This window comes from Ranitomeya imitator, chromosome 6, assembly GCF_032444005.1.
Source record: "Ranitomeya imitator isolate aRanImi1 chromosome 6, aRanImi1.pri, whole genome shotgun sequence".
In the NCBI taxonomy this organism is placed as follows: Eukaryota; Metazoa; Chordata; class Amphibia; order Anura; family Dendrobatidae; genus Ranitomeya; species Ranitomeya imitator.
This window is the reverse complement of record NC_091287.1, coordinates 160,591,150-160,618,088: the sequence shown is the minus strand read 5'-3', so window position 1 is coordinate 160,618,088 and position 26,939 is coordinate 160,591,150. Positions and strand designations below refer to the sequence as shown.

The window sequence follows — 26,939 nt, the reverse complement described above, 5'->3', positions numbered from 1 at the left end:
TTGGGATTAGGGTTAGGATTAGGGTTAGGGTTGGAATTAGGGTTAGGATTAGGGTTAGGGTTGGGATATCAGCATACTCAGGACAAACTGGGCAACAATTATTGGGGTCCAATTTCTCCTGTTACCCTTGTGAAAATAAAACATTGCTTGCTAAAACATCATTTTTGAGGAAAGAAAAATGATTTTTTTATTTTCACAGCTCTGCATTGTAAACTTCTGTGAAGCACTTGGGGTTTCAAAGTGCTCACCACATATCTAGATAAGTTCCTTGGGGGGGTCTAGTTTCCAAAATGGGGTCACTTGTGGGGGAGCTCCAATGTTTAGGCACACAGTGGCTCTCCAAACGCGACATGGTGTCCGCTAAAGATTGGAGCCAATTTGTAATTGAAAAAGTCAAATGGCGCTCCTTCCCTTCCGAGCCCTGTCGTGCGCCCAAACAGTAGTTCCCCCCACATATGGGGTATCGGCGTACTCAGGACAAATTGTACAATAACTTTTGGTGTCCAGTTTCTCTTTTTACCCTTGGGAAAATAAAAAAATTGATGCTAAAATATCATTTTTGTGACTAAAAAGTTAAATGTTCATTTTTTCCTTCCATGTTGCTTCTGCTGCTGTGAAGCACCTGAAGGGTTAATAAACTTCTTGAATGTGGTTTTGAGCACCTTCAGGGGTGCAGTTTTTAGAATGGTGTCACTTTTGGGTATTTTCAGCCATATAGACCCCTCAAACTGACTTTAAATGTGAGGTGGTCCCTAAAAAAATGGTTTTGTAAATTTTGCTGTAAAAATGAGAAATCGCTGGTCAACTTTTAACCCTTATAACTTCCTAGCAAAAAAAAATTTTGTTTCCAAAATTGTGCTGATGTAAAGTAGACATGTGGGAAATGTTATTTATTAACTATTTTGTGTCACATAACTCTCTCGTTTAAGAGAATAAAAATTCAAAATTTGAAAATTAAATTTTCAAAATTTTAGCCAAATTTCCATTTTTTTCGCAAATAAACACAAAAATTATTGACCTAAATTTACCACTAACCTGAAGCCCAATATGTCACGAAAAAAACTAATCTCAGAACCGCTAGGATTCGTTGAAGCGTTCCTGAGTTATTACCTCATAAAGGGACACTGGTCAGAATTGCAAAAAACGGCCAGGTCATTAAAGGGAACCTGTCACCTGAATTTGGCGGGACTGGTTTTGGGTCATATGGGCGGAGTTTTCAGGTGTTTGATTCACCCTTTCCTTACCTGCTGGCTGCATGCTGGCTGCAATATTGGATTGAAGTTCATTCTCTGTCCTCCATAGTACACGCCTGCGCAAAGCAATCTTGCCTTGCGCAGGCGTGTACTATGGAGGACAGAGAATGAACTCAATCCAATATTGCAGCCAGCATGCAGCCAGCAGGTAAGGAAAGGGTGAATCAAACACCCGAAAACTCCGCCCATATGACCCAAAACCAGTCCCGCCAAATTCTGGTGACAGAGTCCCTTTAAGGTCAAAATAGGCTGGGTCATGAAGGGGTTAAAGAAGGCTTCTCCACACACCACTGTAGATGACAGATCTTTCATGTGTGTACCTGTCAATCAACTAGATTCATGCTGGGAGAAATCAGCCGGACATGGCAGTGGATACCTCCAATCTATTTTATGGTCACCGGTCAGTTCTGTAAAGCACCGCTCCAGCATTTATTTCACTGCCGGAGTGGTATCCCCTAATGTAAGTTCCTTGCCCCTAGTAATAAACTAACCAGCCGCTGTCTTCTGCTCTTCCCGACACCGCTCCAAACTCGATTGTCCATCTAATAACCACGACTTCTGACTGACCGTAAGTCAGAGGGAACTGTCACAAGCTCTCAATGTAAATCTATGAGACCCTCGTTCTGGCCTCATTCTGGCTCTCCTAGACGTACATTGAAAAGTGACCTCCAGCTCACCCAGCAATCAGTGGAAAAATCTGGCAGGTGCAGAAGACCATGGCCAGCGGTGGCGGATTTGCGCAGTTGCAGAACAGAACAGTACAGCTCTGTTAGCTTTATAGTGGCCACGGCCGGATGCTGCAGTTGCGCCATTTTGATTTGAATAGGTGCGGATGCAGAGTACCCAGTCGTGGACTCTATACCTTCGACAAAGCTGTACTCTGCAGTTGAGCACTTCTGGCCACTTTTGACCCGCTGACAGGTCTTTTATAGGAGACATTAGAAAATTATAACAACTTTTAAACAAATGCATGATTTCTGGAGTATATCAGAGCATCCATTGAGAAGCTATGAAAAGTCCTCCAGAACTCAATGAAAAGTTGTCTGTAGCACGCAATCCCTTCAATGCTGCTCTCACAGATGTCCTTTTATACATTTAAGGCCATGTTCACACGTTTAGTATTTGGTCAGTATTTTACATCAGTATTTGTAAGCCAAAACCAGGAGTGGAACAATCAGAGAAAAGTATGAGAGTAAGTGCACACGAACAGTAAACGCTGTGGGTGGGACGCTGTGTACTTGCATAGCGTCCAACCTGCAGCATCCAGCTGTTACAGCATAGTGGATGGGACTTCAAGAGATCCCTTGTCCACAGATGCCCGCGGCTCACCTGCAGAGACGGTCTATCCAGACCGCAGCATGTCTATTTATCTAGTGGAGATGTGAGCCTCCGTGAGATAAACATCACCCCTACAATGGACGCAGTGAATCCGCACGGTTCAGTGATCACATGCGGAATCACCTGCATTCAATAGCCGGCAGCGCTTTGGACGCAGAGAACACGTGCTGCGTCCAAAGCTCTGCCAGTTCCTCAATGTGTGGGCATACCCTAATAGAAACACGTCCCAATTCTGTATTTATAACCCACTCCTAGGTTTGGCTTACAAATACTGATGTAAGAGCTAAGAAAATACTGAACGTGTAAACATGGCCTAAAAGACACACTAAAATGCCATGCTGTGTTTTGGAGAACATACCAGAAGGACTGAAAAAAATACACCAGAAAAAGGAAGAGAAGCAAAGAATAAAAAGAAACAGAAAAACCACAACACAAAATGCCAACTGTAAACTATAATAATCCAGGGTAGCAAAAATATTCATTTTCATTGTCACTTAAAGGTCAGACATGTAAAAAGACTACAGAGTAAGGGCTCATCTCCACTTGTGTGAGAAAAAAACGGTCCGATTTACGGACCGAAAAAACTGATGTAACGTCTGCGAGTGCCATGCGAGTGCCATGCGAGTGTCATGCGATTTTTTTATCGCAACATCCGTGTGACATCCGTATTGCTGTCCGATTTTTACGCACGGGTCTCCTTTGAAAAGCCGGTAATTCAGCGCAGAGTACAGTAAAATCACAGTGACAGGTTAGATTAAAGTAGATATATACACATAGAATAGGTATATATACATATATATATGTCAGGGAGACACTTATATATATATATATTTATATTTAATGCAGCGCTAGATAGCTTTAAAGCTGGTAATTCAATTACCGGCTTTTGCTTTCTCCTTCACAAACTCGACATGATATGAGACCTGGTTTACATACAGTAAACCATCTCATATCACCATTTTTTTTGCATATTCCACACTACTAATGTTAGTAGTGTGTATATGCAAAATTTGGCCGTTCTAGCTATTAAATTAAAGGGTTAAATGGCGGAAAAAATTGGCGTGGGCTCCCGCGCAATTTTCTCAGCCAGAGTAGTAAAGCCAGTGACTGAGAGCATATATTAATAGCCTGGAGAGGGTCCATGGTTATTGGCCCCCCCCCCCCCCGGCTAAAAACACCTGCCCCCAGCCACCCCAGAAAAGGCACATCTGGAAGATGCGCCTATTCTGGCACTTGGCCACTCTCTTCCCATTTCCGTGTAGCGGTGGGATATGGGGTAATGAAGGGTTAATGCCACCTTGCAATTGTAAGGTGACATTAAGCCTAATTAATAATGGAGAGGCGTCAATTATGACACCTATCCATTATTAATCCAATTGAAAGAAAGGGTTAAAAAAATATACACACACATTATAAAAAATTATTTTAATGAAATAAAAACAAAGGTTGTTGTAATTTTTTTTAACGCCCAATCCACTCAGTGAAGACCCTCGTTCTGTGACAAAAAAAAAATAATAAACCAACAATATACTTACCTTCCACAGATCTGTAAAGTCCAACGATGTAAATCCTTCTGAAGGGGTTAAAACATTTTGCAGCCAGGAGCTTTGCTAATGCAATGCTACTCCTCGCTGCAAAACCCCGGGGAATGAGTCTAAATATAGATCAATGAGCTATATTTAGCTTCATTTGCGGTGAGGCGCCCTCTGCTGGATGTTCATAGATCGTGGGAACTTTCCTAGAAAGCCTGGGAGCATTAAATATAAATATATATATATAGGTGTCTCCCTGACATATATATATGTATATATACCTATTCTATGTGTATATATCTACTCTCATCTAACCTGTCAGTGTGATTTTACTGTACTCTGCGCTGAATTGCCGGCTTTTCTAAGGACACGGGTGCGTAAAAATCGGACAGCACTCGCATGGTGCGAGTGCTGTGCGTTTTTTTTCTCGCACCCATTGACTTGCATTGGCGAGTCTCGTCCGAGAATCTCAGCAATACGCAGCATGCTGCGATTTTTTTCTCAGCCGACACAGATTTTTCTCAGTCCGATTTCGGCTGGGAAAAAAATCGCAAATGGAGTGTCACATATTGATTAACATTGGTCCGAGTGCAATCCGATTTTTTATCGGATTGCACTCGTCCGTTTTTCTCACAAGTGGAGATGAGCCCTAAATCAAATAATCGCACAGCTGCCAATGATTGACATTCAGATGAGGTACAAGAGTCGCCACAGTAGGGGTAATGAAGAAGATAAGTGCTTAATTCTTAATTAAGGGATACATTTCTAACTGATCTTTAATTCCAGCTGTAAAAGCTGTTAATGCTGGAGAGAAAAAGTGAAAGCACGCTAACCCTAATGAGAAAACTCTGGGCCACATTTACCATTTGTTTGCACCTAGAACTTTGAAACATTGAAACATGTCTTGCTTATATTCTTGCATTGTGATTTAAATATATTTAGGAAGAAAATGTGTCCAAAAGACTGATCTTCTGTTTCTAATTCGCATCTGTCAGTTTTCCAGCTCATAAAAGGGCATGATTTCAAGGACATCTTACTTATAAGGCAGACAAAGGCGGACTAGTCAGAAGCCCAGGGGCATTGTAGGGGTTAAGGGCCTACCATTTTTTTTTTTTTTGCTGAAACACGGTTACCTGCGCTTTAGAGCTCTAACGGTCAAAGACATTTTGCATCGTAGCAGTATATGTATATTTATCACAGTAGATCCAGTGTCAGACTAGGGTGCAAAAGGCCCACCAGTAACATCTACATTGGGGGTCACCGTTCAGCTACATGCAAATATTACATTACTCATATTCACAAAATTACCTATGATTCTATATAATAATATTAACAATAAAATGTTGTTAAATGAATGATGAGATGCTGCCTTTGTCTGTAAATAGTGAATCAAGTGTATTGTGCAGACTACTGCTCATAGTTCCAATGATAACTCATAAAGGGCAAAGAGACTTCCTGTTTCTATATAAATATAAGAAGGATTTATACAGTCAGTTTTTAATCATGTGATGTCATAGACCTAATGGAAAAGAGAAGAATTAACTGGGTAGAAAGGCAAATTGTAAACTGGTAAGCAATTTTTATCCTACCGTGTTTCCCCGAAAGTAAGACAGAGTCTTACATTCTTTTACCACTCAAAAGTCCCACTATGTCTTACTTTCGGGGTATGTCTTACATTGGGAAAAAAAACGCTGCTTTTTTTCCCCCAACGTACAGTTTACTACCGCACTAGTGTTGAGCGATACCGTCCGATACTTGAAAGTATCGGTATCGGATAGTATCGGCCGATACCCGAAAAATATCGGATATCGCCGATACCGATACCAATACAAGTCAATGGGACACAAGTATCGGAAGGTATCCCTGGATGGTTCCCAGGATCTGAAGGAGAGGAAACTCTCCTTCAGGCCCTGCGATCCATATTTAAGTGTAAAATAAAGAATTAAAATAAAAAATATCGCTATACTTACCCTCTGACGCGCCCTGGTACTAACAGGGAACCTTCCTTCCTTCGAATCAGCGCTTCCAGGACCTGCGGTGACGTCGCGGCTTGTGATTGGTCGCGCGACCACCCATGTGACCGCTCGCGCGACCAATCAGAAGCCGCGACGTCACCGCGACGTCACCGCAGGTCCTGGAAGCGCTGATTCGAAGGAAGGAAGGTTCCCGGTTAGTACCAGGGCGCGTCAGAGGGTAAGTATAGCGATATTTTTTATTTTAATTCTTTATTTTACACTTAAATATGGATCGCAGGGCCTGAAGGAGAGTTTCCTCTCCTTCAGACCCTGGGAACCATCGAGTTTCGGCCAACCCCGACACTACTCAGCACTACGGTATTTACTACGTCTTACTTTCGGGGTACGTCTTACATTAGCCGACACCGCTAAAACCCCCACTACTTCTTACTTTCGGGGGTGTCTTACTATCGGGGAAACACGGTATTAATATAGCAAAATATTAAGAGGATAAAAACTGACACAGAGATGGACGCTGATCCAATTGACACATGCTCTTTGCATGAAGATAAAGCTGTAGTAAGTTGAAACACTAAATTTCCATAGGGGTGTAAAAATACTTGAAAACTTAGAAATCCCTGCATGGGTCAGTATGGGATAATATGACCCTGCTTACTTAAGATCAGACCATATACGCCAAATCTGAAATTTTGCCTTACATTTTGGAGCACAGTAAGTCAACCCCACTATCAATAATAATTCCTACGAATTGTTGTTTGCATCATTCTTGTGAGACTTAAAGGTCTGTTGGGTTTGTTTTATTCTGCAGACCTGTTTGAAGAATTGACGTTAGCATGAAACTCCCTGTGGCGTAAGTCACACTTCAGTTCTTTTCTGTCTATTATTATTCTGAAGTTGTGATGTACTGTTCCCTCCCCCCACCCATTACTCTGTAGGCCTCCAAACATGGAAGACACAAATTCAATAAAAGGCAACTAAACTTTCCTAAGGGAATTAGACATGATGTAATTTGTCAAACCATAATGAACATTTTCTGTTTTGCCGTGCCTAACTCTCAGTAGCAGGACATCATTAATTTCACATACCCAGTATTTAAATGACATAATGGCTAGTTAAAGGCTAATTGAATATAACATCTTAGTATACATTAGAAAGAAAACTGAAAGCAAGTGAGTTGTGCTAATATAATATGATGAACTAAGCTGTAAGGCATGATAGGGCGTCATTCTATTAGAGTAGAAAATACAGGACCATACAAGTGTTAACCCCTTTCTGACATCGGACGTACTATCCCGTCCATGTGGGGTGGGCCCCTATGACCATGGACGGGATAGTACATCCAGCGCGATCGGCGGCGCTCACGGGGGGAGCGCCGCCGATCGCGGCCTGGTGTCAGCTGCCTATCGCAGCTGACATCCGGCACTATGTGCCAGGAGCAGTCACGGACCGCCCCCGGCACATTAACCCTTGGCACACCGCGATCAAAGATGATCGCGATGTGCCGGAGGTGCAGGGAAGCACCGCGCAGGGAGGGGGCTCCCTGCGGGCTTCCCTGAGCCCCCCGCAGCAACGCGATGTGATCGCGTTGCTGCGAGGGTCTTACCTCCCTCCCTCCCTGCTCGAGCCCCGGATCCAAGATGGCCGCGGATCCGGGTCCTGCAGGGAGGGAGGTGGCTTCACAGAGCCTGCTCAGAGCAGGCACTGTGAAGGCTGCAGCGCTGCATGTCAGATCAGTGATCTGACAGAGTGCTGTGCACACTGTCAGATCACTGATCTGTGATGTCCCCCCCTGGGACAAAGTAAAAAAGTAAAAAAAAAAATTTTCAAATGTGTAAAAAAAATTAAAAAAAATATTCCAAAATAATGAAAAAAATATATATATATTATTCCCATAAATACATTTCTTTATCTAAATAAAAAAAACAAAACAATAAAAGTACACATATTTAGTATTGCCGCGTCCGTAACGGCCCGACCTATAAAACTGGCCCACTAGTTAACCCCTTCAGTAAACACCGTAAGAAAAAAAAAAAAAAAACGAGGCAAAAAACAACGCTTTATTATCATACCGCCGAACAAAAAGTGGAATAACACGCGATCAAAAAGACAGATATAAATAACCATGAAAATGTCATCTTGTCCCTCAAAAAACGAGCCGCCATACAGCATCATCAGCAAAAAAATAAAAAAGTTATAGTCCTGAGAATAAAGCGATGGCAAAATAATTATTTTTTCTATAAAATAGTTTTTATCGTATAAAAGCGGCAAAACATAAAAAAATGATATAAATGAGGTGTCGCTGTAATCGTACTGACCCGAAGAATAAAACTGCTTTATCAATTTTACCAAACGCGGAACGGTATAAACGCCTCCCCCAAAAGAAATTCATGAATAGCTGGTTTTTGGTCATTCTGCCTCACAGAAATCGGAATAAAAAGCGATCAAAAAATGTCACGTGCCCGAAAATGTTACCAATAAAAACGTCAACTCGTCCCGCAAAAAACAAGACCTCACATGACTCTGTGGACCAAAATATAGATTAGGTTATAGGTTATAAATGGTATAGTCTCTAACTGGGTCGCTGTGACCAGTGGGGTACCGCAGGGGTCAGTATTGGGACCTGTTCTCTTCAACATATTCATTAATGATCTGGTAGAAGGTTTACACAGTAAAATATCGATATTTGCAGATGATACAAAACTATGTAAAGCAGTTAATACAAGAGAAGATAGTATTCTGCTACAGATGGATCTGGATAAGTTGGAAACTTGGGCTGAAAGGTGGCAGATGAGGTTTAACAATGATAAATGTAAGGTTATACACATGGGAAGAGGGAATCAATATCACCATTACACACTGAACGGGAAACCACTGGGTAAATCTGACAGGGAGAAGGACTTGGGGATCCTAGTTAATGATAAACTTACCTGGAGCAGCCAGTGCCAGGCAGCAGCTGCCAAGGCAAACAGGATCATGGGGTGCATTAAAAGAGGTCTAGATACACATGATGAGAGCATTATACTGCCTCTGTACAAATCCCTAGTTAGACCGCACATGGAGTACTGTGTCCAGTTTTGGGCACCGGTGCTCAGGAAGGATATAATGGAACTAGAGAGAGTACAAAGGAGGGCAACAAAATTAATAAAGGGGATGGGAGAACTACAATACCCAGATAGATTAGCGAAATTAGGATTATTTAGTCTAGAAAAAAGACGACTGAGGGGCGATCTAATAACCATGTATAAGTATATAAGGGGACAATACAAATATCTCGCTGAGGATCTGTTTATACCAAGGAAGGTGACGGGCACAAGGGGGCATTCTTTGCGTCTGGAGGAGAGAAGGTTTTTCCACCAACATAGAAGAGGATTCTTTACTGTTAGGGCAGTGAGAATCTGGAATTGCTTGCCTGAGGAGGTGGTGATGGCGAACTCAGTCGAGGGGTTCAAGAGAGGCCTGGATGTCTTCCTGGAGCAGAACAATATTGTATCATACAATTATTAGGTTCTGTAGAAGGACGTAGATCTGGGTATTTATTATGATGGAATATAGGCTGAACTGGATGGACAAATGTCTTTTTTCGGCCTTACTAACTATGTTACTATGTTACTATAGAAAAATTATAGCTCTCAAAATGTGGTAACGCAAAAAATATTTTTTGCAATAAAAAGCGTCTTTCAGTGTGTGATGGCTGCCAATCATAAAAATCCGCTAAAAAACCCGCTATAAAAGTAAATCAAACCCCCCTTCATCACCCCCTTAGTTAGGGAAAAATTAAAAAAATGTATTTATTTCCATTTTCCCATTAGGGCTAGGGTTAGAGTTAGGGCTTGGGTTAGGGCTAGGGTTAGGGCTAGGGTTAGGGTTAGGGCTAGGGTTAGGGTTAGGGTTAGGGCTAGGGTTAGGGCTAGGGTTAGGGTTAGGGCTAGGGTTAGGGCTAGGGTTAGGGCTAGGGTTAGGGCTAGGGCTAGGGTTAGGGCTAGGGTTAGGGCTAGGGTTAGGGTTAGGGCTAGGGTTAGGGTTAGGGCTAGGGTAAGGGCTAGGGTTAGGGCTAGGGTTAGGGCTAGGGTTAGGGCTAGGGCTACAGTTTGGGTTGGGGCTAAAGTTACAGTTAGGGTTTAGATTACATTTACGATTGGGAATAGGGTTGGGATTAGGGTTAGGGGTGTGTCTGGGTTAGAGGTGTGGTTAGGGTTACTGTTGGGATTAGGGTTAGGGATGTGTTTGGATTAGGGTTTCAGTTATAATTGTGGGGTTTCCACTGTTTAGGCACATCAGGGGCTCTCCAAACGCGACATGGCGTCCGATCTCAATTCCAGCCAATTCTGCGTTGAAAAAGTAAAACAGATAAAGGAAAGAGAAAAGACACTGCTACAAAATTGCACACCACCCAATATATGAACAAATAACAAAAAACACTTTATTGGCAAAACGATAAAAACAATTAAAAACACTATATCACCACAGACCACCTGGATACAAAATACATGTTCATATATTATAACAGTAATATAGCCTGTCACCAGTCCCATAGGATAAACTAGGCATATATAACAATATAGTCCTACCTAATGGCTCATGGGGAATCTAAGAGTCACCGAAGGGTAACTCACACACCCTCAGATGAAAAGGCCAAATGGCCACAAAACACCCATACGAACCGATGGAGACCGAAAATCCCAAACATGGGTCAAAAAAGCATAATACCTGTAATCGAACACAAGCCAAACTAAATGCTGGCAAGCCAAAGTATCCAGGGAACTGGGTGGACCATAGCCCCACGCGTATCGCCTCCCAAATGAGGCTTCGTCAGGGTAAGTATGTGCCCAGCCAATAGACTAGTGTTTATATAGATCCTCAATTATGTCTTAGAGCTCTTACCGGTGTGAATACATGTCCGGCCATGGAAGCTGCAGCGCCACCTCCAAAACCGGAAGCGGAAATGACGGACCTAGAGGCTCGAGAGCCCGGCGTACAGGGTAGCCACAGAATAATGCACACAAAGCGCGCGTGCGCAATAAAGTCCAAAGCCACCCCATAGCAACAGGAGCTGCGTCCCAGACAGCGCACCCAAATGATCATAACGCCCGGCGTACCAAGCGCCCACATATAGATGCCCACATATAGGCAGAGAGGTGCACACAAGGCACACCTACATAATATAACGCCATAATAACAAGAGGGGCGCAGTCAAAAAGGAAACTACAGTCACCCTCAAACCAAGGACAGCGTACCTTGAGGACTACATGGCCCAGCATGTCCAGCGCCACATCAAGGCAAAGGGTGCATAGGCCCGCGCATGCGCAATAGTATTAGGGACGTATAACCAAAATACAGAAACGCCTGTATAGTATAAGCGCCTGTATAAGAATTAGCACCATGGTGCAGAAACCAATTAAATAAATAGGTGAACTAGCGTGCGTCCGCGACTAGTATCAAACAGAGTATCTCTCATATGATGTATACCAACTAACATAAGTCGTATGATGTATACCAACTAACATGAGTCCCTCCCTGCGTATGCCCGGGAAATATTCCCGAGCCTGCGCAGACAGGTTTCAAAAATGAATAAAAAAAGACTGAAAAAGAAAAGGGCCCATGTAGGGGAAAAGCAAAAGAAGAGAGTGCATGACACTGCAGTCCCCCACAAATAAATGGAAGCCGAAAGGGCGATAGAACCTACAGATCAGGAGACATATAATATCTCACCCACATATGGATACTAATCCACACCTGTACACTCAAGGGACCACATATACAATCATACCCATATATACGCCATCCATGTAGGGGTCTCACACATATCCATGCCCACCACACAACACATAGCAATCACACATACCCAAAACAACACCATATATACAACATGTATCCATACACCTAAAAAGGGGGAAGGGAAGAGGTAAGGGTGGACGGGAAAGAGGAAAAAACATACAACATGAATCACCACACTACCAGCATAATAATTAAATATTTATTGTATATAATATATAATATAGTGTATCTTAATTAGACACTAGTCCAAAATTAGGTCTATCTAAGGCCACAAAAGAGAATAGTAATGTGGGACCAGCCCATCCTAAATGAGACTATTTATATTTCCAGAGGCCTGCCTAAAAAAACTATCCCACATAACCGGAAGCCATACCACGAAACCCCCCCACACATACCTCCATATGCATAAAATCCAAGCCCGTCCCCATGAGCCAACCTAAATCACCAATACTCCCTCCATGAGCCAAACAAACATATACACTGTACTCAATGGCACAATATCCGAGGAGGAAGGGCAAAGTTAGTGTTGGAAATAAAGCCACTATTAAAGTCCCACGGCAGCCTTGAATCCAAAATTAGGATGATATCCAAGTGAAGAAAGTCCATGATGTAAACTTCATGCTCATCTCAGATACCGTATATATAGCATCTTGTCTCCGACTCCACATAAGGGCAAGAAAAAGGAAGGACACAGTCCAATAGTCCACATATGCGTAGATTAACCAAGGAATCCGGTGAATAGCAGCTCCTCATTCAAACCTGTAGGAGCAACAGATCCCAAATTAAAAATCCACCGTGACTCTACTTGAAGTAAACGTTTTTTGGGGGAGCCCCCCCTCTCCGACATAAAGATCTTTTCTAATCCAATCACCCGTATATTCCTGGTGCTCCCAGAATGGTGTGTTAGGAAGTGAGCCGCCACCGAAGTCAGGGTCCTCCCTTTATCCCTGTCACTTCTTGCCAAGTGGATAATAGAGAAGTGTTTTTGGACCCTCCGTCGTAATTCCTGAGAGGTCTGGCCCACATAGACCATCTTGCAAGGACAGATAAGAGCATAAATGACACATCTAGTCCTGCAGTTGATATACCCCCCAAGCTTATATGTCACACCATCGACGGGATTTTGAAAAAATTCCCTAGTTGGACCCATGTGGGGACAGATGTTACAGTCCCCACAGGGAAAGGACCCCCTAAGCCTCACCCCACGATTAAGCCGGGTAGTCTGTCGTCTGTAATGACTTTTGACCAGGAGGTCCCTCAAATTGGGCGCCCTCCTGGCTACCAAGAGAGGCCGTTCACCAACAATATTAGAGGTGTTCAAATCCGTGGTGAGAATACCCCAATGTCTGTGTAAAATGCCTCCCAATTGTGACCAGTGCGTGTTATAATTGGTTATAAACCTGGGAGCATTGTCCCGTACCTTGCGTGTCGAGTTCAATAAAGACTCCTGTGTCTCACTCCTCGCCCTCTGGAAGGCAGAAGATATACACCTCTGCGGATAGTTTCTCTCTTTAAAACGAGAAGTCAACGCCAGGGCCTCTGACTTAAAGTCTTCATCACGTGTACAATTCCTTCTTGTTCTTAGAAACTGTCCAATGGGGACTCCGTGTCTCGTGTGCTGGGGATGGAAACTTTTGAAATCCAGGAGACCATTTGTTGCTGTAGGTTTACGATACAATTTCGTAATAATGGTGTCATTTTCCATCACCACCTCCAGATCCAGGAAAGCGACTGAGGATGAAGATAACGAATACGTCAAAAAGATATTATAGGAATTCTGGTTCAACCTTTCCATAAATGTCCTACACTCAGCCTCCGTCCCAGACCAAACGAAAAACACGTCGTCGATAAAGCGCATCCAATGATGCACTTTATCTTTAAACATGTCAAGCACATATACCACGGTGGCCTCCCACCAACCTAAAAATAGGTTGGCGAGGGCTGGGGCACATCTGGCCCCCATGGCCACACCTGAGGTTTGGAGATAATACGTCCTATCAAATGTGAAATAATTGTGCTTCAGGACAAATTCCATGAGGTCCACAATTAATGAATCGTGCATTCTATCAGAATGCCCTACCTGGTCCAAGAAATAGAGGACCGCTCTAACTGCATCATCATGATTGATGTTGGAGTAGAGGGCCTCTACATCACACGTAACCAGAAACGTCTCCTTTGGTAACACAATGCCCTGGCAACTCCTGATGAAGTGGGAGGAATCAAGTATAAAGGAAGGTAGTTTCTTAACCAGGGGCTGCAGGAAGTGATCAACATATATGCAGATTTTCTCGCATAGACTCCCAATACTGGCCACAATTGGGCGACCTGGTGGTTTACAAAGATCTTTATGTACCTTGGGGAGCATGTAAAAGGTAGCTGTAATTGGGTATTCCACCCACATGAAATTAAATTCATGACCATTAATGATCCCCAGGTCCCGGGCCCTTTCCAAAAGACCCCTTAATTTAGCTGAAAACACCCCTGTAGGGTCAGATGGTAATTTTCGGTAGAACCGGGTGTTATCCAGCTGACGATGGGCCTCCTCCAAATAGAGGGTATGTGGCCACAAGACCACATTGCCCCCTTTATCAGCCTCCTTAATTAAGAAGGCCGGATTGGATTTCAAATTAAAAATGGCTCATTTTTCTTCTTTCCCCAAATTACTCGGTGTACCAGAAAAGGGACGTAACTGAAGAATATCCTTCTTCACCAGCTCAAAAAATACCCTTATAGCCGGCACTAAAGAGAAAGGGGGGGCCACCATAGATTTATTCTTATGGGGGAAACAATCCTTACCACTCTCGATGGTATCCTCCTGTAACAGTTGTAATAGATCTTGAAGCACTCGTTGGTCCGTTTGATCCAATCCATCCCTGTCCTGTGGTCTGCTGTGAAGAACTTGTAGAACCAAGCACCTACAAAATAAATACAGGTCCTTGACCAATGTAAACTTATCTATATTATGTACCGGGGAAAATGTCAAACCCCTTTTTAACACCGATAGTTCAACCGAGGTGAGCTGGTATTCTGATAAGTTAATGACCTGCAATTTACCTGATGGTTCCTGTGAGGTAGGTGATGGAGACCCGGACTCTAATGGTGCTTCTATTTGTGGAAGAATTTGTGCCGTTTCGGTGTCCTGCGGCCCCCAAATCTGGTGAACCGTCGAGGCGGCTGGGCGGCGTTTGAGACCCCTTCTCGTCCGGCGTCTGGCTCGCTGTCGGCCGATGATAAAAAATCACTGCTAGACGAATGAACACCTCCTCCTTCGCCTCTAGAAGGCCCTGATGCTGTCCCAGGCTGTTTGGAAATCTGAAGGACCTGCCTACGATTCCCTTGATGTTTCCACTGGAATGCTTGTTGGGTATCGAAGTCCTTACGATCACGGAAAAATTTAGACCTCTTCTTCTCCCTAATCTCATGGTCGTATTTATCTAAGGTATCCTTAAGCCTAATCTTGAAGGGCTGAACCTGCGTCTTATCGTCATAGTTGGACAATTTTGACTCCAGATCTTTAATATGGTTCTTAGTGCTCATAAGTAACTCCCTATCATGCTCAAGAAGCATGTTCATTATAATATTTGAACACCGTAGCAGTCCTTGTTCCCATGTAGAGCGAATGGACACAGAAGGTTCCCATGCAGGATAAATGGGAACTCTAAGGCCCCGGGGTACAATATTGGCCTTGATGTACTCTTCCAGGCTGCGGATGTTCCACCACAATCTGATCCCCAATCTATGGGCCGAAGTCAATTCAGCTGACAATGTGGTAAACTCAGAGCCTGGTATATAAGTATCCGTGGAGGAGAAGACATTAATAGATTCAGCGCGCCAGGCTGCCTCCCGCGCATCCTAGTCCATGGCATACTAAACACCGGAAAGAGCTACAAAACACAATTATATAATTATATTTTCAGTAAACAAAAATAAATTTACTGATATAAATTCCTGTATTTCCTGTATTTTTTCTGTGATCTGATAGAATATCCTGTGGACAAGAGACATTGTGTATGTGTATATATATATATATATATATATATATTTTGTATTTATGTAGTAACATTCTTTCTATATGTTAGGTCTATCTATGCCACATATGTTTAGGGGTGACGGTATATGGTCCTGTATCCAGACCTTTTTAATTGGTTTTATCTTGTACATGTCCTGTTTTGAGGTAATTAAAATTAAAATTGTTTGATATGTTTATATAATTTACTAGACTGTGGCCCGATTCTAACGCATCGGGTATTCTAGAATATGCATGTCCCTGTAGTATATGGACAATGATGATTCCAGAATTCGCGGCAGACTGTGCCCGTCGCTGATTGGTCAAGGCAACCTTTATGACATCATCGTCACCATGGCAACCATTATGACATCATCGTTGCTGTGCCTGTTGCTGATTGGTCGAGGCCTGGGGGCCTCGACCAATCAGAGACGCAGGATGTCTACGTCCTTTATGACATCATCGTCACTGTGCCCGTTGCTGATTGGTCGAGGCCTGGCGGCCTCGACCAATCAGAGACGCGGGATTTCTACGTCGATGCTGTGCCGGTCTCTGATTGGTCGAGGCCACCAGGCCTCGACCAATCAGAGAGCCGGGATTTCCAGGACAGACAGACAGACAGACAGACAGACAGACAGACGGAAAAACCCTTAGACAATTATATATATAGACTAGATTGTGGCCCGATTCTAACGCATCGGGTATTCTAGAATATGCATGTCCCCGTAGTATATGGACAATGATGATTTCAGAATTCGCGGCAGACTGTGCCCGTTGCTGATTGGTTGAGGCAACCTTTATGTTATCATCGTCGCCATGGCAACCATTATGACATCATCGTCGCTGTGCCCGTTGCTGATTGGTCGAGGCCTGGCGGCCTCGACCAATCAGAGACGCGGGATTTCTACGTCGATGCTGTGCCGGTCTCTGATTGGTCGAGGCCTGGCGGCCTCAACCAATCAGAGAGCCGGGATTTCCAGGACAGACAGACAGACAGACGGAAAAACCCTTAGACAATTATATATATAGATGGGTGTGCATACCGTTATTGGCCTAGTCTGTTTTCTTTCTTGTTTCTATTGTTCATTTACTGGCCAGGTTTTGCACCCTTTCCTTTTCTGATTAGTGCAGGGGTGCACCACTTACATATACTACTACTTTCCTCACAGTCTTCTGGTTACAATCACCAGCTGGGTGCTGTGTCGTCCGGGTCGGTGGTCCAGCCAGCTCTTGGGTTGTTTGGGGTGCACTTTTCCGGGACCCCCTTCTTGTGTACCTTTCCAGGTTGTCTCTTCCTGTGCTGGATCACACTCTCCTGCCCTGCGTCTTACACAGTGTCCCAAGCCAGCAGCCTCAGGTCCTGTCGGGCGACGTCCTCCTGGTCCCCTTGACCCTATGTGGCTGTCTTTTTAGCGAATGTGTGTAGATTTGGCTGTGACACATACAGACACCACAGCCTCCGGTTTGGTAGCTGAGTCCTACAGTCTCTCCACTAGTCTGGGGCCGGTCCCCACTGCAACCTGGTCCCTCCACCCGACTCCGGTCGGCGTGGATTCGGGCACCACCGGAGGATTATTCACTTCCTTGGCCCCTATGACCCCATCTCTCTCTGGAGCTCCTCTCACACCGTGCTCCTCTCACTCCTCTTCTCACACACCAACTAACTCCGCCTCCTCCTGTTTCCATAGCAACACATTACTCCAAACTGTCACTCTGCCTCAGGTCTCCTACCTTTATCTCCTTCCTCCACCCACACCCTCTACCTAGTTCTCGCTCCAGCCTGAGATGGGGCCCTTTCTAAATAGGGTCCACCCAGATCCCCTGGCCTGGAGTGGTGTTGGATACTAGTGTGCGGTTACCGGGTAGTGCCCCCTACTTACCCGAGAGTGGGGTACCACTCCTCTGGCTGAGGTGCAGTACCTCTGTGGTGACTAGACCCTCAGGGGCACCACATATACATTACCATTATTAACCTAGGAAACTCTATATGATCATGTACATTTTAAAATGCTGAAATATAAAAACGGATGGTACATGAATGGTGCACAGACTGACATATGTATGTTTTTTGAAGAAGAGGGTGATGCCAACCCAAAACCATCCAGTCATGATCTTTGGATGACATGTCATGTACAGATGCTTGGAGGGGAAAATCATTGATTCAGCATTTAAAATCCAAGATGTATTTAATGTCACCACTTCATGACTATCATTATATAGGAAATGCCAAATCGAACGCATGATGCAACATCACCTAACAAACACTATTGATAATCATGGGGCTCATTTGATATCTATTATTATGGACAAAAATAATACAGTAGGGCTTATTTGTCAATGATTTTTGATGGAATCTGTGATGGAGATGTGAACATGATGTGAACAATGATTTATACTATTTATTATTGACTATTTCTATAGACATAGAAGGTTTGTGTGATTTTTTTTTGTGTGCTCCAAACCATATATTTTGGAAGGTTATGAAGTATGTATGCTTCAGTATGGTAACTTATTATGGGCACACTAAGTACTTATTAAAGAGGTTGTTCCACAATGGATATTTCTCACTTATCTACAGGATGGGTAATAAATGTCCAGTTGCTGGATGCCTTACCAATGGGACCCCAAAGAATCACTAGAACAGGGGTCCAAATCATTAGGACAGTGAAGAATACAAGTGTGAATGGAGCTTTTATGGAGACAGTGGAGAATACAAGTGTGAATGGAGCTTTTATGGAGAAGTTTATGGGGATGATAAAGCTGAACACTGCACAAAGCATTTCCACAATCAGATATTAATCATCAAACCTGTATATAAGGGATACATTTATTTTGTGGTGTCATCCCTTTAAACCACAGTCTAATATTTTCTTATCTTTTGCACATTAGATATGAATTTTTGCTAGAGGTAATATCATTTGATCCCAAGTTTATGACCTTGTGTTTTTAAATTTTTCTTTTCTTGTTCTTCTCTTTTTAGGTACTTCAAAAGCTTGGAAAAGCAGATGAAACAAAAGATGTGCAGTTTGAGGAATATGTGCAGAACTTCAAAAGACAAGAGGTAAGATGTGTCTATTACTGTAAGCATCAGTAGATATGTAACAGATAGATGCAATCCAATACTATCAGCTTAGACCCTCTTTTTATTATTGAAGATACAAACGACAGTAAAATACAGCAAATAAGAGAAAATGGGAAACATCGTTAATGAATAAAGCAAATAATGATATTTTTTGCATAATTTCTTCCTACTAGTTAAAGCTGTTGGCCACTATTTTTCTCGTGAGAGTGTATAGGATGTAGCATTTAGGCTTCTACACATAGACAGCTTGTCATATCGTGCTTTTGGGGAATGCACAGTAGCTATGGCAGTAAGCCTCTGCCCAGTGCTGTGGTTTGTTTATGGGCGCTCATGACAATCACTACAACAATCCCAAATTGTAACTACTGTAAAGTTTGTGCCATGTATGCATGATGAGGGTAGATCATGTAAATACTAAAAAGCAGTACAGAATCATATCACGGGCATGGATGGAGAAAGAAACATAAGTTGCACCATAAAGAGGGCCCACTGTGGATTTTTTTCCTTGTCCCCTACTCAACTATGTTCGCCGCTGGCTCTGTGAGCTTGTAATATATACTGTTTTTGATGTCCTTTACCTCATGTTATGCCATCTTTTCACAATCGAACAACTCACCTCCAGTGTTTCTCCTCATGTAGCTTCCATAAACTTTATAGAGCATCAGTTATAGCTGGTAACGTTTCAGAATAATCTGTCATATCTGTACATGTGGACCACCCCTGTTTCTGGCTATTATACTACTTTTATCTTTTATTTTTCACCAGTTCTCTCTTCAAGTTCTATCTCAAATTTTCAGTTGTCTTTGAGGGGGGTATACATGAAACAGCTTTTTCTTTTTTTATGCATCATTTGTGTACTTCTACAAGTTATTCATGTACCCCTTAGACCTCTTTTCTCAAGACTAACTAAATCTAGCTTTTTGAATATTTCCCATAACTATCATTTGCTAAATCCCATATGTAATGGGAGTGGTGGAACCACTGTGCCGTGTTCCAAGGAGAGCCTGGAGGAGCGTGACTGGGTGAGCACCAGACTCTTCACTAGATACCCTGATGATGGGGTTAGGCTTGGCTCCTGATGGATACCTGGTGCTACTCCGGCACAGTAAAGACCAAATCATAAATACTAGGTGAGGCCTAAGTCCAGTTTACAAGAAAAAGGTGGTCTATTCTTGACTCCAGGACAGACCTCAGACGCACGGCAGCTGACCCCCAAGGGACAGGTAGCTGAAACGGCTCGGTAGCTGACATGTGCCTCTAACAGCCGAGGGTGGAATTGCGACTCTTAACTTGTTAAATGCCGCTGTCAAGCTCTGACAGGGGCATTTAACACGCGCTTCCGGTAAGTGCACCGGAAATCCCACCCATCAGGTTGGCTTGACAACCATAGGTCTCCAGCAGACCTCTATGGTTGTTACTGCCAGATTGCTATGAGCACCGCCTGGTGGTCGGTGCTAATAGCAAGTCAGCAATTTTTCACATACATTCGATCTGATCATTGCCTGTATGTAGCAGAAGTAATCGGATTACGACAGTTTCTAAACTCCCAAGGAGACTATTGAAGCATGCCAAAAGTAAAAAAATGTTTTAAAACATATTTAAAAAAATATATACCGTATTTTCCGGCGTATAAGATGACTGGGCGTATAAGACGACCCCCAACTTTTCCAGTTAAAATATAAAATCTTCTTAAAAGTCGGGGGTTGTCTTATATGCCGGGTGTCGTCTTATAGGGTGGGTGCGGAGCAATCTGCGGTCGACGTATATAGTGGGGGGGGGGGTGGTCCCGATGACGAGGTGAGGGAGCGCCTCACCAGGAAGGTGTAAGTGAAGCAAACTGTCAGCGCCTGGGATGCCAGGGTTATGCAAATAAGAGAGAGAGCGGTGCATTGCCTAGAAAAACACTCCTCTTTCACTCATCTGGCTCGCCTTTGTATCCTATTATCTCCTTCTCTGCCTCTGCTTCACTTACACCTTCCCAGTGAGGTGCCCCCTCTCCTTGTCATTGGGACCGCTCCCCCCACATTATGCGGCGACCTCAGATTACTCTGCACCTGCCCTATAAGACGACACCTGGCGTATAAGACGATACCCGACTTTTGAGAAGATTTTCAAGGGTTAAAAAGTAGTCTTAAAATACAGTATATATATATATATATATATATATATATATATATATATATATAAATATAAAAGTTCAAATCTCGCCCCTTTTGCCCAATTCAAAATAAAACGATAACAAAAAAAATCCAACATAGACATATTTGGTATCGGCGCATTCAGAATTGCCCGATCTATCAATATAAAAAAAGAATTAACCTGATCGCTAAACAGCGTAACAAGAAAAAAGTAAAAACGCCAGAATTACGTTTTTTTGGTCGCCACTACATAGCATTAAAATGTAATAACGGGCAATCAAAAGATCGTAGCTGCACTGTATCGGTAAAAACATCAGCTCGGCACCCAAAAAAAAAGCCATCACCCAACCCGAGATCGCGAAAAATGGAAACGCTACGAGTATTGGAAAATGGCACAATTTTTTTTTTAATAAACTTTGGCACTTAGATAAATAACCTAGACATGTTTGGTGTCTGTGAATTCGTAATGACCTGGAGAATCATAATGGCAGGTCAGTTTTAGCATTTTGTGAACATGGTAAAAAAACAAAAAAAACAACTGTTGTTGTAATTTTACCGCATTTGGAATGTTTTTTCCCGTTTTCCAGTACACGATATGTTAAAACCAATGGTGTTGTTCAAAAGTACAACTTGTCTCACGAAAAACAAGCCCTCACATGGCGATATTGACCGGAAAATAAAAAAAGTTATGGCTCTGGGAAGAAGGGGAGCAAAAAATGAAAACGCAAAAACGAAAATACCTCCGGGGGTTAAGGGGTTAAAGGTACTCTATTTTTTACTTAATTTACCCCTATACAGATGTAGGAAAGCTTTGTTAGATTTAGTGGTTCTGTAGATCCACTGATAGTTTTTATGGTAATAGAAACACTTATTATTGGCTTCACTGCAGTAGCTCGAGCCTAATAAGCTTCTGATAAAGCTCTAGTTTAATTCATAGATCATGCAATTTAGTGTACATACATCAATAATAATATTAATAATAATAATAATAATAATCTTGCATAATGTCTGTCAGCAAGAGCATTCCGTTTCTGATAAGACAGCAGTTCTCTAAAGTGTATTGTAGAAAGAAGTAAATGGCTGATGTGTCTAGCATTTCAATCAAACATGGATTCCCACATGCGGTTTTACCAGTAGGCTTCAGATCTAGCCGAGCTACATTTATTCCATGTGCAACTAAAGCAATGTCATTTTTCCTGTACAGAAATCCATATTAATTGCTATATCTGCAATGTTTATTTGTCAGAGATTAGAGTAACGTTTTCATGACTTTAACCTCACGTAATTGCAATGTCAGCTGGAATGGTTTATGCTTCAATAGAAAATCTGTGTATCGTGTTGTGAAACGTGGTGATAAATATCTGCAATTACTGTTAATACAATTAGCTGTGTTAAGTTCTTTTTTAAATTAATAATTAGCTAACTATAATTGTCTATCTTCCTTTCTTTTTCTCTCTTTCCTTCTCTCTCTAGTTCTTTTTCCTTCTTTCTTTCTTTCTTTCCTCTGTCCTCTATATTTTCTTATTTTTCTTTCCTTCCCTTTCTTCGTTTCCTTGTTTTTCTCTCCCTCCTCTTTCTCTCTAGCCTCTCTCTTTTACTCTTTCCCTCTGTCCTACTCTTCTACTTTCCTTCTCTCTCTAATTATTTTTCCTCTTCTCTTTCTCTCTTTCCTTCTCTCTCCTCTTTCTTTCCTTATTTTTCTCTTCCTTCCCTTTCTCCGTTTCATTGTTTTTCTCTTCCTCCTCTTTCTCTATCTTCTTTCTCCTTCTCTTTTTCTCCATCCTACTCTTTCTCTCTGTCCTTCTCTTCCTCTTTGTCCTTTTCTTTCTCTCTCCTACACTTTCTCTCTTTCCTTCTCTTCTCTTTCCTTCTCTGTCTAATAAAACTATAAGTGACCAAGCAATCTAGCCCTTGTTATTTTATTGGAATTCATGTGCAGAATGGTTTGATTAAATAATAGAATCTAGGCTTATTGAGTTGCTCTCCATCGTCTACATTGTTCTCTGCAGCATTGCTCATTCATACTCGGATTCCACTGTTTGTTTAGGGTTTTTTTTACAGTACATTTTTGGTAAAGTACAACTTTAAATATGCCATCCTGACGGCAAATAGATATCCCAGTGTTGAGAAATGCAGCGTTCAATATTTATGTAAATCAGGTTGGACGTGCCCAGAGTGCGATATCAATGTTCTGTCTTATTCCCTGCTTTGCGCCACTTCCGTGCGGTGATTCTCTTCTCATCTGCTCTGTCTTCGGTGGGGAATAAAGTGGAGGATCATTGCTCTAGCCAGGAATTGGCGCCCTCTCGGTGCACTTGCAACCTCATTTATATAAAGATTGATTTTCTCAGCAATGACAAAAATAATTTGCTTCCAGAAAGGTATGTTTGAACTTCACTTTTTCTATCCTACCCAGCAAGGAAATTAGTTTGATGACCCTAAAGCTCCTGACAGGTTCCTTGTAAACTTGGATTTTTGCAGCGGATGTGACAGAGGATCCACATGTGGATTAGCTCCAATAATTCTGAATTCTGCACATAAATTAATTCCAAAGGCAAGAGAAAATATTCAAGAAAATTATATATTACTAGATGGCAGCCCGATTCTAAAGAATCGGGAGTCTAGAATCCATATATACTTTATTTATTCAAATGTAAGAATAATACAATTAATAAATAATAGTAAGGAAGAACAAAAATAATAGGCAGTATATGGAGAAAACACCAAACAAAAGTTCAAAATTGGTGTGAAAATGTCACTGAACCACTTCACAACTAAATATATATAGTTTTGGTAAATGGTATTATCATTTTTTTGACGAAATTCGGCAGGAGCTTGAAGAGCAACGTCACTGGGCCCGCCTCCACGCAGTAGAAACTTGCTGTGAGGTAAAAATTCAAAAATCACACCAAAATGGCGGGCGGAGTGTGTCACAGTACGGCACGTTTCTGATTGGTCGCTCGCAGCAGGCGGCAACCAATCAGACACTGGACACTGTTGACGTCACTTATCTCCGGACATTAGATCCGGACATTAGCTCCGGACAGGCAGTTGGCACAAATTGCAGGAAGTAGTATTCTAGGCAATTATATATTAGAAATTTGATAAGAACAATGATACCAATAATAATGCATAAATTAGTCCTGATAGATGAATGCTAATGTATCTGGTCCCGGAGATATGCATGGTAATTATTCTGCTAGGGCCACTTGGAAAAAGCTTTAGATTTACCAAGTTGGTCGTAAACCACTAAATATTTGCAATGTTTACAAAATGTCAGCTATACATTTTTCTTCTATTGTCTCTTTTACAAAAATTGAGTGTTTTTTTATTGTTGTAAAATACTTTTTGTTGCAAAAGTGTCTGTAATGTTCATTTTTGATAACTGAGTGTAATAAGTGAGTAATATTGCATCCTTTTATTGCACAGATGGGTAATAGGTTTAGGTTATATGGTGGTTGCCATTTTACATTAGTATTACTGCTTGATATTCAATTCAGTCTCAGTAATTTATCCTTCCTAAAGCAATATAAGGATACACTTTTGGAAGTTTTATAATTTGTAATAAGTATTGTCTCTGTCATGTCATTCACTGATTGCATGGTCAGTCTAGAGTATATTTTATGAGTCTCTAAATTTATTTCACATGGCTCCTATGGAATTATTAAAGGGAACCAGTCAGTAAGATCAACAATACCAAGCCATCTATAATGGCATGCAGGTCATAGAAAGCTAAATAAAATGATACCTTGATTTCTGCGATCCAAAGTCTTATTCCAGATAAATCTATGACTTTCTTAATATTTAACTGAGCTGTTCAGGACTATGGGAGGAACACTGAATTTGTGTCCTTAGTTGATTTTGAATGAAAAAATGTGTTACCAGTGTGAGACATGTAATAACTGACTGTCCGCTCTACTGATCTCACTGCAGAGCTGTGTGTGAGTAGAAAGTGCTCATTGTTGAACAGACATAAGTGTGATTACATACACATCTTTAACTTTCAATTTACACAGGGGGAGAGCAGTATAACCGAGAAAGTGAGCAGAGCAAGTTGAAGTGTTTGTAATGAGACAAAGCTTAGTGATGAGAGCAGACTGTCTGTTATTAAATGTCTCACACAGGAGAGATTGCTAACCTGATCTCATTGCAGAGCTGTGGCTGACTACAGCTAACACTTCTTCAGCTTCCCACTTGCAGGCAGCCAGTGTTTGGAGAGAGATGTTAACTACAGCAGAGCTGACAAGAGGAAAGGAGAACTACAACTTCATGCGTTTGTAATGAGACATAAGGCTGCTGTGTTGCCCCTTTCCCCACATTGGCTGCCTGTAAGATGGAAGCTCAACAAGTGTTAATTTTAATCAGACACAACTCTCATTTAATTTAAAATAATCTCTGGAGGCAAACTCTCAGGGTCTGTGTCTGTGTCCAGCGCATTGTTCTTAACAGCTTGTTTTCATATGGGAAAAACGTGGATTTCGATATCGGATTGCAGGTATCAAGGTATCATTTTATTCAATTTTCTATGACCTGCATGCTCATATAGATGGCTTAGAAGAGTTGATCCTACCAACAGATTCCCTTTAAAAAGCTCCTGAACCAGATATATTAATACTGATCTGCAGAGATTATTTTAAGTATTATCATGGGCATTACTGTTTTTTCTCGTATATAATTAAGTGTATAATATTCCTGGATAGCTTTTGTTTTTCTTTTTTTCTGCTGTTGTGTTTATTCAGTGTATGTTCAGTGTGGTACACACCAGGATGCCAAACCACACAATGACTTTTTACTAAAGATGAGTGAGCACTGTAATGCTAGAAAAAAAAAATTGGATCAACAAACTGAATTTCAATTAAAAATTATTCTTTATTTCATTCTTTAAAAAAAAAGTGGTCCAGACAAATTTTAAAATCATGTAACATTCTTATGCATTTCTGGCTGTAGCCCTTAGTTGTAGAAGATTTTACAATTTGTCTGGACCACTTTTTAAAAGAATGAAATAAAGAATAACTTTTTAATTGAAATTCAGTTTGCTGATTCAATTTTTTTTTCTAATTCATCCGATGGTACAAATCTGGATCCCAACTGCAGTGTCAGAGGCTATCTACCTTATAACGCATGGTGAGGCACTATTCCCTTTCTTTTGTTGGTTCTTCTTACTAAAATGCTAGTTACTAGAACCGAACAATTCCTAATGCTCGGATGCTCATTTTGAGTAACAAGTATAATGGGAGTCATTGAGAAATCAGAAAAAAATTTCAGCAGACCTTACAAGGAGGTCTGGGGGTCAATGAAAATGTTAAAATGGATGGAAAAAATGGTGAATAGAAGGAGAACAGCATGGGGAAAACCCCTGGAAGCATCTCTGACTCCCAGATTGCTGCTGAGAACAATGGTATCACACTTTTACTCCACTTTAAGGACTTACCGTAAAACATTCAAAATCGACAAGAAATTTTAGTTTACAGGAAAAAAAATGTTAAGAAACATTGTTTTTTATATAATGACTTTTATATAAGGCAAAAATGAAAAATACTTGAAAAATAATAATTTAAGTAAATCAAAATTTTTATTTTTATTAAACAATTCAGAATTTCAGTGTAATTTATGAAGGAATCAGAACTGCCAAAAATGTGATGGAAGAGGGACTCAGATACACCCTGTATTAGACATAAAGAGGGGCCTCATGCACATTTTTTTTTTTAAATTATCATGTACAGTAGTGATACTCGTAGACTCTTAAAGGTTGTGCTGTAAGTGAAAAGCCTGCTAAAAATTACAAGCAGGGTCATCCATACATCCTTGAAGTCACCAAGTGTAGTACCTCATTCAAATA

General features: G+C 41.7%; 1 protein-coding gene across 6 annotated transcripts in view; it reads left to right on the top strand.

Moving 5' to 3' along the window:
* Positions 1–26,939, top strand: part of AMPH (amphiphysin) — a 451,781-nt gene that overhangs the window by 201,304 nt on the left and 223,538 nt on the right. For all 6 annotated transcript variants that reach the window (XM_069730254.1, XM_069730256.1, XM_069730258.1 and 3 more), the window contains exon 2: positions 18,861–18,941. In XM_069730254.1, the coding sequence (XP_069586355.1) occupies positions 18,861–18,941 (81 nt within the window). The remainder of the gene's footprint in view (positions 1–18,860; positions 18,942–26,939) is intronic.